Source organism: Carassius auratus, chromosome 19 (assembly GCF_003368295.1).
Source record: "Carassius auratus strain Wakin chromosome 19, ASM336829v1, whole genome shotgun sequence".
In the NCBI taxonomy this organism is placed as follows: Eukaryota; Metazoa; Chordata; class Actinopteri; order Cypriniformes; family Cyprinidae; genus Carassius; species Carassius auratus.
This window is the reverse complement of record NC_039261.1, coordinates 14080462-14093699: the sequence shown is the minus strand read 5'-3', so window position 1 is coordinate 14093699 and position 13238 is coordinate 14080462. Positions and strand designations below refer to the sequence as shown.

Genomic DNA, 13238 nt, shown 5'->3' with positions numbered 1-13238 from the left:
TGCTACATATTCCAAATGAATTGGTACCCAATGCTAGCATGACTGATCTACATTGTATGATATCATGTTACCTAAAAACCTTTGCTTTGCTAAACCTTAGGTTTAATATATATCCCAGATCCTTCTGAGATCAGCATTATTATAATGCTATCAATGCAAGTGCAGCAGACTTTAATGTGGGCTGCACCTGAAGGCGACTCAGAATCATAGCTACTGAGGTCACTATTGACGTTATGGTGATTGAGAGGCATTGCTTTTGTATGCCTGACGTGGATTTTTCTGCAGCTGCAGGGATTAGTTTGAGTGAATCGTGAATTTATGTGCTTCTCACAAATGACACTTGCTTACTATAATCTTAAATGACTTTAAGGGCTTGTTAGGAACGTATTTTTCAATTCAACATACAATCTAAATTTAGTTCATTTCTTAAAAGTATAGTTCGACCAAAAATAAAAATCTGCTGAAAGTGTATTGACCCTTATGCAATGCAAGAAGTAAATGAGTCTCGTTTTTCGAAAAGACAGCATTACATCACTTGTTCACCAGTACTTTGTAGTGAGTGGGTGCCGTCAAGAATGAGAGTGCAAACAGTTGGTTAAAACATCACGTTATTCCAAAAGTAATTCACACCATGTCTTCTGAAGTGAAAAGCTTTGTGTTCAAAGAAACAAATCCGTCACTGAGAACCGCTGTTTTCTGAGTCCTCTATCCATAATATTACTTTCTCTGGTAATAATAATAAAAAAGTCTAATCTGAATCAGGAGAGAAACATGCATAGATCAAGAACCATTTAAAACTGAAAACAGTCTTAAACAGTTCTAAATAAATCTGTGGATTTTGATGTGGAACAAATTGATATTATTTTATTTGTTTTACTGGTGGAAGCTTTGTAATGAGTTATGGACTGGTATATTGGCCAAAAGCAGCAGTTTAAAGTCTTAATGATTGGTTTGTTTCTTAACAAAAACAGCTTTTCACTTCACAAAATATAAACTGATGGACTAAAATGGTCTGGATAACTTGTTGATTATTGTGAGGTTTTTACTGGCTATTTAAACTCTCATTCCGACGGCACCCATTCACTGCAGAGGGTCCACTGGTGAGCAAGTGATGTAATTGTAAATTTCTCCAAATCTGTTCTGATGAAGAAACAAACTCACCTACATTTCTCACCTACTTCATTAATCACTTAAATTCTTCAGCAACTTTTTTTATTTTTGGATGACCTGTACAAAATGTATCAGTGCATGTTATTGGCATCTGCCAAATATATTAATCTAATACAAGAACAAAGAGCCATTTTCTCTTTGTTTTTAATAAAGTTATCTGCTTTCTGTACAGGACTGTCTTGAATAACAACAGATTTGTGTTTAGCTGTGCTAATCTAATCTTCTGCTTATTGAGCTCTCAGATGATTTACTCTGGGATGGCACTACAGTTGGCGTCCAATCATTTGGAGAGGCAATCAAGAGGAGCTGCGGCTCCCTGCCTCTCAAACCAATTACATGTATTCGTTATGATATCTAATTAGCTTCATATTGACTGCCAGAGTGTATCATTCATATTTGATGAAAAATAATAGCTTATCCATCCAATACTGGCAGCTGTCATTGTTCAAACTGTGATGCTATTGTTAACTGGCACATGTAGTGGAGTTTTTGTGGTCCTTTGACAAATAAATAAAACTACTGAATTTGTGCATGAGTGATCTGCAGGTAATGGGTGATTTAAAGAGTGTGACGGGCCATAAGAAAGGTTTCTCATAATTATTTACTCATGTTTTAATTTTACAACGCTTGAGACTCTTTTTTTTCTTTCTTTTTTTAAAGTTTTGCTGGTTAGCATGAGATTGTTCAACCCTACTGGTGGAAGCTGAAATGACACCTTTCTGCTGCCAAAAATAGTTTCTTGATTAAAGACTCAAGTGCAACAGGCTATTCCATTATAGTTAAATATAGCTTCAGAAGCCCTTCTCCTTCCCTAGCTCCACCTGTATAGGTCTGTCATATATGGAGGTTATGTCATACATGCTCACAGCACTCAGCATAACTATTCTGCCAGACTAAACACATTAACATTGTGATGTACATAACCATGCTAAACTCTTAGATTTGTCATGACAGAAATATATGAAAATCCTAAATAAGACAAAAAAAGTTATTATTTTACTTTTATATAAAAAAAAAAAAAAGAATAAATAAATAAATAAATACTATAATATTATCTAAATTATATAAAAAAATCGATTCTGACTTAAAATATACTGGTCTTTTTTTTTTTTTTTTTAAATGGCCATTGATATTTATCAGTGGCATGTTGCATATCACATTGGGGAAGTCATGGCCTAATGGTTAGAGATTTTGACTCAACCCTAAAGTTGTGGGTTCGAGTCTTGGGCTGGTAATACCACGACTGAGGTGCCCTTGAGCAAAGCATCGAACCCCCAACTGCTCCCCGGGCGCCGCAGTATAAATGGCTGCCCACTGCTCCGGGTGTGTGTTCACAGTGTGTGTGTGTGTTCACTGCTGTGTGTGTGCACTTTGGATGGGTTAAATGCAGAGCACGAATTCTGAGTATGGGTCATAATACTTGTCTGTATGTCATGTCACTTATTACTTCCTGACCTGTGTGAATGTAAAAATGTGTATGGAATAGTTCACCCAAAAACAATCTGTCTTCATTTACTCACCCTAATACCATTCCAAACCTGTATAACTTCTGTGTATAGTCTTCTGTGGAATACAAAGTTTGTGTTGGTCTCACTCTGTGATCTTCTGTGTTCTTCTTCCTCTTCCTATTCATGATTTCCATGCTCTATTAATGCAGTCTCTCTCTCTCTCTCTCTCTCTCTCTCTCTTTCTCTCTCTGAGTGGTTCCCCTCCTGAGATGCTGAGTGGTACATTCCTATCTACTACTCACTGGTGCTCTGCCTCTCGCTCCATCAGACAGCCAAGTGCTTGCTGCATGCTGCACTGCTCCACAGCATCACTGGCCGTGTGTGTGTGTGTGTGTCTCTAAACCTCCAGTGCTGCTCGTCTATACGTTCAGGATGTGTGGCGGGTGGCCTGTGCTGTAAACGAAAATCGACACTCCCACTGCAAGTCTCCTGGTCAGACTCAGCAGCGGCTCTGGGATGTCTTCCCCAGCATCCACCAGCGGCAGCAAGAGGGATTCCTGTAAGTAGTGTCTCTCTTTCATGAAGTATCTTCTGACCCGCAGTGCTTCAGTGACTCTGCATGGGTTGTTTAAAGATGTGCATGCTGGAACAGAGCAGCTGTTGATCAGGATTTCAGATAACAGTTGTTTACTAGAATTGGCATGTTTTGTTTCCAATTGGAGGGTGGAAGTAGTGGGTGGAGTGATATGATGTCTCATTATATTGGATGTTTTTTAATCACTTAATGGCGTTTTAATAAGATGGAAGAGAGAAAGGAGGCATAGGTCTTTCTTGCACTTAGCGATGTGTCTTTTAGAACTAAATCAGAGGTTCTTTGCAATTGCTTTTGCATCCAGATCCAGATTTTACACTGGATTTAAGGTGGGTAGCCAAAAATGAATGTAGTTTATCATGCAAAAGTAAACAAATGTGTCCTTAAATCAAATGCTGAAACGTATTCACATTATCATGAACTGAAATATACACAACTATTTTGCATCTTAAATTTTGATGATCTCACACTCTCAAGCAGCCAATAATTCATCGGCCAAGACACTGTGGTCAACAAAAACGGTGTTTATCTTTATTTAATTAAGGAAACACAGTTTGGCTAGCTTCTACCAAATACAGATGAATTTGCATCAAAATACAATGGAATTTGATTGGACCCACAACCTTTGGCATCACCAAATGTGTTGCCAACTCCTTTGACGTCAACAACGACGGAAAGTATTTTCACAGTCTTGTAAACATTGATTAGCCTTATTATTTAGTTATGCTAATAATGTATGCTTATATGACGGCATTTATTCATCAGCATTGTTTGTATTTTTTACCAGTTGAGAAGCGCTGCTTTAAAGCACTGTTACTGGAGTCTCCAAGCTGCAGCTTTCTAGCATTGTCCAGTGCATTTTTTCACAAGAAAAAGCTTTTGTTAATATTTCATTGCATGTGAAGATGTTGGAGCGGCGGTGAGTGGAATAATAGCAGCTTGTATGAGTCAGTGTGAAAGCTGTGTGAGGGAGAATCCTCAGGGGACGAACTTGAGTACTGAGTATTGATGGAACACTGAGACACACACTGTGATATCGTGCACACACACACACACACACACACACACACACACACACATACATAAAAAAAATCCCACATCTCCATGTGCCGTTTATCCACCGCCTTTGAGACTGTTTGGCTTTCATGTTAGTAGTAGTAGTAGTGCAGGAGAGCTCTCTAAGTCACGTTATTATGATGACCCCACCCACCCCCCTTCCGTCTCCCCTCCTCAGAATGCGATTTACTGTACTGTCAAGGCTCTTTCAGACCCTGGAAACCTCATCCCAGAATATCTTCAATTACGCAAACCACCTGCTCTCAATGACCCTCAGCCCACTTTGGTTTTTAACCAGCACCAGAAGTGATTGTTATTTTGTCTCTTCAAGTGTTTGGACACAAAGTAGTTAAGCCAGTTAGTTAATCCATTCATTTAGATCTCAAAGAGTTAGTTATCTGAAAAAAAAAAAAAAAAAAAATCGGCCATTTCCCGAATGTTCACACATCACACAAAATCCCATTCTTGCATATTATTTAAATAAGGTACATCAATCAATGATGAGTCATAAGACGAGAATCAACAGAGGACTAGTTTACTTACATTTTTCCTATAGGGAAATATAATTTATTAGGGCTGGTAAGCAATTAATATTTTTAATCTAATTCATTCCATGATGTGATTAATTAATCAAATTAGTCGCACATCGAATTTGGAGAAATTGCTCAGAAAATATCATTTAAAGTCATTGTTGTGCAAAGCATCAAACAGGCATTACAAAAAATAAGTTAAGCAATAAAAATTTTCATTGATAAAATTGATCACATATAGCCTATTTTGGGCCATGTGAGTAAATGATGACAGAATTGTCATTTTTGGTTGGGTGAACTATAACTTAAGTAATTTTCTTAATTTTATTATTATTACTATGAAAATATGAAATTATTTCTTTAATGAAGTGATACTCTAAATAATAAACTAAAAATGGCAGTCATCGAGTCGTTTATTCATTAATTTGATTCGTTCAAATGGCTGATTCATTCAGGAGTGAAGTAAATGGTTCTTTATGAATGGTTCATTGAATTGTTAGGTGTGTTCGACTTGAAGCGGGTCATCACCATCAAACCAATCGGTGTGTGACATCAAAGAAACAAAAGATCTTAGAGAGCAGACGACTCTTTGTGCCTTTGAATCGCTCTAGCGGTACTTTGATGTCATACACCGATCGGTCTTTGCAGCACCACTTCAAATCCTGCTCATATGCCAATGGTTCACCAAATGGTTCACCAAATTCGTTCAAAACGTGGATTAAGAAATGAAATGCCGCTGTACTTAGCCTAAAGCTTGTGTGATATTTAATAATAATAACAATTCCTTACATTTCTATAGCACTTTTCTAGGCACTCAAAGCACTTTACATAGTCAGGGGGTATCTCCTCATCCACCACCAGTGTGCAGCCATATTGTGCCAGAACACCCAACGCACACAAGCTTACTGGTGGAGAGGAGACAGGGTGATGAAGCCAATCAGCAGATATATTTCTTAACTATGTCATGTAAATATGAGACACAATCTCAAACGGGACATTTTGCCCCATATCTTGCATTTTAGGGATATTCTCTAGGCTCCATCATGCCATAAGTTGTTGCCTTGCCTCATATTACGGTAGTCATCAATCGACTGTGTGAAATGGCAGATGAAGCACATTGGTCTGGGGCGGGCAAGTGGGTAATGTAGATTTTCCACTTAGATTTGTATAGTAAACATGATTATTTTAAGAATAACTAATGTCTTCAACAAATGCATATTCCATTGATAACAATTAACAGCCTCATAGCTCACAGTCGTCCTGTCATTATGGATTTATACATTAATGGTAAAAATCAATTCCCCGATAAAGAAAATGAATGGGATTTTTAGTTCCATGTGATGTCATTGACATCAAATCTGCTATGAGATACGTCTTAATGCATCATGTTTGAATGTATACAACCAGGGGGATTGATGAAGAGTTGAATGAAGATGAATGACATGAAGGATATAAAGATTTAAATTAGGTCTTTTCTTCAAATAAAATATTGTATGACTTTAAAAGAATTGGAATATAGTGCACATGTCATATTGATAACTTTCATGGTGCTCTTTTGGTCCTTTCTAAAGCTTGATAGCCCCAGTCCCCATTCACTTTTATTGTATGGAAAACAGCAGCTTGAACATTCTGCCGAACTTCTCATTTTGTGTTACACTGAAGAAAGTACGTCATGCAGGTCGGAAAGACATTAGTGCCAGTAAATAATAACAAAATCTAAATTCAGAGTGAAATGTTTCCTAAAGAGGCTTTAGGAGATGCTCAAGTGAGAAGTATTGTTGAATAATCTTCAGTTGGATTCACACACAGCGGTTTGTGCTGACAGCTAAAGCCACTCAGTGAGATGACAGAGGTGCTGATTAAAGAATATTGAGCTGAAATCAACAGAAAGCAGGCTCTAAACTCTTCTTGTTTGTCTCCTCACTGCTTCATTTTACTTTACTGTGTAACAGGGTTCCCTTGCTTGTACATTAAATATTAATAGTGTTTAAATTACCATGCGACAGAAAACATTAGTGTAGTGTTAAATTGGTAGTGTGCTGTATAGCCCTCTCTCCTCCTGCCTTTGCTCAGTGTTGATGAACTATGAAATATTATTTCATAAGGATGACAGCTTGGAGACATGGATTGGATTTGGAGGTGTGTGTGTGTGTGTGTGTGTGTGTTCTTTGAGGTTGAACAAACAGTAGTATTACAGTAGTATTTTTGACAGAAAGATGAAAGCATCAAATTTCCTTAATAAACAGGATATATATGATTGTCATGTTTAGTCTACTCTATAACTTTTTTCTTTTTTTTTTGTAATGTGCAAGTTCACTATTTATTGAGTCACATCAATGGCCCTTATATCTTCTTTATCCAGTACAAATATCATATCTGGCCTACTATATGATTTTATGAGTCACAAACTTTGTTCAGTGTTTTGTATGTCTTGATTGTCCCTAGATCCCGAAGGTGGCAGAGCAGATCTGACTCACATTATTCATCAGCAGGCTGCTAGATCCTCTCTGAGGATTATAGTGCTACCGTCATAATCAACAAAGCTGTCTGTTGCATAGAAAATGTGCAACACAACAGAACTCTCACATTATAATAAAGAAACCAGTTTAATTTAGTAAATGGCGTTCAGTTATTATATCACAAATAAAAATATACATAATTATTTTGCCTTTTTAAACCAAATTTTGTGGAAAAATGTCTTAATGCTCCAATCTAATAATAATAAATATGAGTCAAGAAGGATGTGATGAATATAATATCAATCGTTCACACACTGCAGCAGTCAGTTTCTGATGTAAAAAAATAAATAAAAAAAACCTTCATTTTCTCTATAGGGGAATTATTTTTTAGCAATACCTGGTAAACCATTAAATAAACATGTTTAGCATCAGAGTTCCGGATAAAAACTACATTACCCATGATTCTGCAGAGAATCTCCACCAATCAGACAATTGAATAAGCAAATTGCATTTTAAGTACTCTTTAGCCTGTGCACTCCCATTGAAGACTATGAATGTCATAACTGGCCCTCCTTATTGTAACAGGGCAGCGTGACAACGATGTTGGAGATCTATGTTCAGGCTTTATTTAAACGCGCAGTATGGAATTTTTGGCCACCAGGGGTCACTCAATCAAAATAATAACATAAGATGTACTTTGATGACATCGGGAAAGAGCGTAAGGCTCATGGGAGTTGTTGTTCATTGGAACACGCGCTCTGTCGCTCCCTATCATTCCTCACTCATTTTAACTTAGTATTTTGACAATCACGTCTTTTCGAAAGGAGAGATATAGACGGTTTCAACGGCAACAACATAAACGTTACTGCGCATGAGCGCTTTTGTGGACCTAACTTAACTTCCGGTAGACTTCCAAATAGAATCAATAACAACAGCCATGTCCCTCTAGAGTAGATATTTTTTGATAACAAACAAAACGTTTGCTGCGTGGATCAGGCGGACTTAATGAAAATGCAATTCATTATTTGCCAACAGGAGATGTTTTAAAGCATAGACATAAAGCGCGAGAAATAGAGGTTTCCCCAGTAACAGCTGTAAACGAAGCAGAGCTGGTACGCTCATACGCTGCTATCAGACATATAACATGCAAGTCTTCCTTCAGAAATACAGCGATATAAAAACACCTGTGCCTCGCTTTGATATTTAAACATATAAATGTAAGGAATTATTATTATTAAACGTGCAGTACTTAACATACCACAGCACAGCCACCTGAGCCCAACTTCAGTCTACTCATCACCTTAAAGGGGGGGTGAAATGCTCGTTTTCACTCAATATCCTGTTAATCTTGAGTACCTATAGAGTAGTACTGCATCCTTCATAACTCCAAAAAGTCTTTAGTTTTATTATATTCATAAGAGAAAGATGAAAAAGTTTTTCCCGGAAAAACACGACAGGCTGGAGGCGTGACGTGTGGGCGGAGCTAAAGAATCACGAGCACCAGTAGGCTTTTGTGTTGAGAGCGTTTGGAAGCTGTGACGGCTGAAACTGAACGAGAGCAGCAGCAGCAACGACTCGCTCTGAGCGGGGCTCGAACCCGGGTCTCCGGGAGGGGAGGGGGACACACTAACAAGGAGGCAGAGATATTTGAAGCAGTTTTACTCACCGCATGCGGTTCCAACACACGATCGTGACCCTTTTTCGTTGGGACTGCATTATCCTTAAGAAATAAACGATGTGCAAATCCGTCGTCAAACTGGGCCTTGTGAACAAGAATCTTTGAAATCCAGGGAACAAACAAAAACACTTGCACAACTCCGTTGATGCTCTGTAAAAATAAACTCCATCCACTGGTCCCTTAATGCTATTTTTTTTTTTGGTAATCTGTGCAGGGTTGTCTTGCCCTGGCAACCAAAAACACACTCCTTTTGTGACATTTCGCGACGCTCTCGCTCTGATCAGTGATTGTCTGTTGTGCTCTCAGTGCTCTGCTATACGGGAGCGCACGCTCTTCCGGCAGACGTGCCTCAGGACCCATATAAGGAAATTCTGCTCCATCTAACGTCACACAGAGCCATACTCGAAAAAAACTTTCCGAAACTTGTGACAAACCGGAAAGAGTATTTTTGGAACAGAAATACTCCTTCAAATGTACAACTTAATTTTTGAAACTTTGTCCATGTTAAGCATGGGAATCCAACTCTTTAACAGTGTAAAAAACTCAGTATGCATGAAATAGCATTTCACCCCCCTTTAACTTTAACTGCGTTTGTAGAAGGCACTGCAGCCAGACCGAGAGACACAACACAGACCGGAAGTTAACTTCCAGGTGCGTGCGCCCGATGAAACCGTCTATATGAATTATGAGACCCCTATCAAATCAATATTCCATCTAGCTAGTAGTAATATATGTTAAAAAACATGGTCGCTTTCGTTAATAATTATAATTACGTTATACTATGATATCGAACAAGTTAGAGAACTGCATTTGAAGCTACTTTATTCAGCTAGATATGGAACAAATGTAGATTTACATGAGAGCTAGTCCGTCTGCGTTTTACACAAGACATCATCGTTTCACAAAATATACGGATAGATACAGTTAGCTGAATGGATGCATACCTGTTTATCAGAATGCAAGCGAGTTCGGCATCTCTCTGTAGTTTCAGCTTGTCACGAAGCTCTCTCTATCTTGGAAATGCAACTCCAATATTTACCCGTGTCTTGTAGCTTCTCTTGTCCCAAAACCATCTCGGGTCATTTATTTCACCCGTGCATTTGTGCTTCACAGAACGTGCAGGCAAAGCATAATCATGATCCATAACTAGTTATTGATTGAGGTTTAAATACGAATATAAATAAAATATATTATAGTCAGAGGTGGGTAGAGTACCCAAAAACTTTACTCAAGTAAAAGTAAAAGTAATTCTAGAAATATTTACTCAAGTAAAAGTAAAAGTACTAGTCTTGAATAGTTACTTGAGTAAGAGTAAAAGAGTATCGGATAAAAAATCTACTCAAGTAGTTAGTTACTAGTTACTTTGGGTCATATATACGGAGCCTATTTTTATTTAGATATATAGATAAAATGTATGTAATGTATGTGTGTGTGTGTGTGTGTGTGTGTGTGTAAATGTATATATTTCATCAGCCTTTACTCCAATTTATGTAATTTATTATAAAACCCTGTCTGTTTACTTAAGTAACAGAGATGTCATGCCATAACATATTTTTAATACAACTGACTTTATATTAAATGTGAATTTAACATTGAAAGTTAATGTGATATAAATATTGCTACTAATCTTTCATTGTTCAGAAAGAGAGCAAATAACATTTACATTATTAAAGATCATTTTCACTGACAGTCTAGAGTTCAATCACTCTCAGAAACTCCCATTAAAATCACTGAAACTGTTAACACTGTGAAATCAATATCTTAATTATAGATTCGTACACACATCTGCACTTTGTTGTTTCTGACGAGAGAATTTGCCAGGAAGAGGTATTCAGTCAGTAAGCGAGTGAAGGAAGCACCGACATTTCAGCGATGACTCATCGGAACACCTCTGATTGGCCATTGCATTCAAAAGAATCGTGTGTGATTGGTTATAATGCGCAGCGCTGTAAAAACGCATCTATCTCTGGCTCAGCGCCAGCAAGCGATCACAGATCTGAATTTAGCAGCTGATGATATGACTCGCTGAACATACTCGTACCGGTGTGATTGTATTAAAATTAATAAAATCTTAATCGGCTATTTTTTGTCTTTTGGAAGATGCATTCAACTTGAATCCCCTCTGTTATAAGCCACACACGTACAACAAACTAATGTAACGGTGGTATCATGTAGTACTGTAATCGAATGTAGCCCAAGTTATTACCTGTTAAACAGTAGACAGCACACGCGTTCATCTAATAAGGATCTCCATCGCAAGCAAATAATGGCTTTTGCAGATTTGCTTTCAATTCAGTGAAGTTCCATAGCCCCGTTTTCAACGCTGCTGATGATCTTAAACGTTACAACTCTCTGAGTGAACCGCTTCAGACGCTCAGTGCGTGCGGCAGGGAACTGAACGACTCATTCAAACTGATTCACGAACCAATTCACTCGCTTGCCAATTGGTTTCATCAAGCCTTTGAACAGAATTGACTCAAAAGAATGAATCATTCGCGAATGGGCATCGCTCATTGCCCAGAGAAAAGTAGACGGCGCGTTTGGAATAAACTGAAGCACTGATAACATTGCATTAAGATAAAGTAACGAGAGGGGCGTCGCCCACAGTAACGAAGTAAAAGTACAGATTTTTCCCCAAAAATTTACTCAAGTAAGAGTATAAAGTACCCATCTTTAAATATACTCCGAAAAGTATTAGTTACCACGAAAAATTACTCAAGTAAATGTAACGAAGTAAATGTAACTCGTTACTACCCACCTCTGATTATAGTCTCAATCAAGGCTACTACTTTTTCTTCTTCATCTCGTCTTTGTTTCTGTTCACCTTTGTATTTGGCGGTTCCGCAGGAAGTTAGATAAACTAGAGGGGTCAAAGTTTATATGACGCCATAGACGGGCGACAAAACGGAAATAAAGAAACGTGCCGTGTCTTCTAATTAAACTATTAGGGCGAGACAAAAAGAGTAATCCAGAAAAGGGCAATGGTCAGGGCAAGCAGCAAGTAATCACAGAAACACTAGGTAAACAGTCCAAAGTCAAAAACACAACAAGGCGGAGCAAAAAAAAAAAAAAAAAGTCAGGCAAGGCAAGGGAAACAAGGGGACAAGAAATCAGGATACAACACCTAGCTGTGAGTGTGTGTGTGTGCTGCTTAAATAGTCTACTGATGGGTAACAGGTGAGTTTGTAATCAATTCCTGTGCATGGGATTATGGGAAATGGAGTCCGGTGGAAAATAGAGTGGTAGTGGAGCCCTCTGATGGCAGATAGCAGAGACCGGATTTGTGACAGTTATGCTTTCAAACCATTTCTATATTTGTAAATACTGAGCAAAGTATACAGTATATATTGCACACTGCATGTAAGCAACCAATAACAAAAATAACAAATGCTCCAGTTATAACAAACAAAGCAAGCATGTAATGTCACTGAAGGGGAGGGCACAAATCTTAATTCGCTCTCATGTTGCACAACTTTGTTCTTTACACAAAGGTAGGTTAAATGTCTTTACAACATTGCTAAAGAAGCAGTCGTGATGGGAAAATAGCATTCAGTGTCAAGCTGCTTAACACATGTACAATGAACAGTCAAGGGAGTTTGGCACAGCAGCACGCTCACATTCACAGAGCACCTGGATAAACAGGTGCTCAGATGGAAAACAGCCTTGTGCTGCTCAAACTACTTAACCTCAGTGTGAACAGTGAAGTGTGCTGACAGCGCATGAGGTTGAAGGGGAACGTAAACCTTTTGGAATAATGGGTGTGGATGCTCAGAATGAGAGCTGGAAGATAAGGATGTTTTTGGGATGTAGGATCTGTGCTGCTGTTAATTGGCGGTGGATGTGGCTGAGAGCACAAAAGGAGGACTCACTCTGAGGGAATTATATGTGTGTGAGTGTGCAGAAGACACACACGGATGTCTAGATATAACAGTTGAACTGGGACTGACCCATATTCCATATGCAGCTCCATACTGTAAAAAAGGAGAAAACAGAACTGTTATGCGAATGATGCTGTGCTAATTTATATTTTGCTTCGGGTAAATTATAAGAGCTATTATATGAGATATTAAGAGACTGTCTTAGCAACAAATACGTTTATTTTAACAGTATTTTTAATCAGAGTAAGTCAGAAAGCCTTTTTTATAAGTGATCATTTTCACTCAGTTAATTGATTTTTTTGTGACAAACTTTGTGTTATCAAGCCTTTAACCTCTGTATATTTTAGTCTAACTGAGTCAAGCCTTTAAGGTGGCCTCCAGATCTAAAAAATACATTATACACAATTCATTCATTCATTCATTCATT

At 38.0% G+C, this 13238-nt stretch overlaps 1 protein-coding gene across 2 annotated transcripts in view; it reads left to right on the top strand.

Annotated features, from left to right (window-relative positions):
• The first annotated feature begins 2912 nt into the window (after positions 1–2912).
• LOC113119500 (dysbindin) overlaps positions 2913–13238 on the top strand; it is a 47106-nt gene continuing 36780 nt past the window's right edge. For both annotated transcript variants that reach the window (XM_026289031.1, XM_026289030.1), the window contains exon 1: positions 2913–3177. In XM_026289031.1, coding sequence (XP_026144816.1) covers positions 3135–3177 — 43 coding nt within the window. In that variant the 5' untranslated portion in view covers positions 2913–3134. The remainder of the gene's footprint in view (positions 3178–13238) is intronic.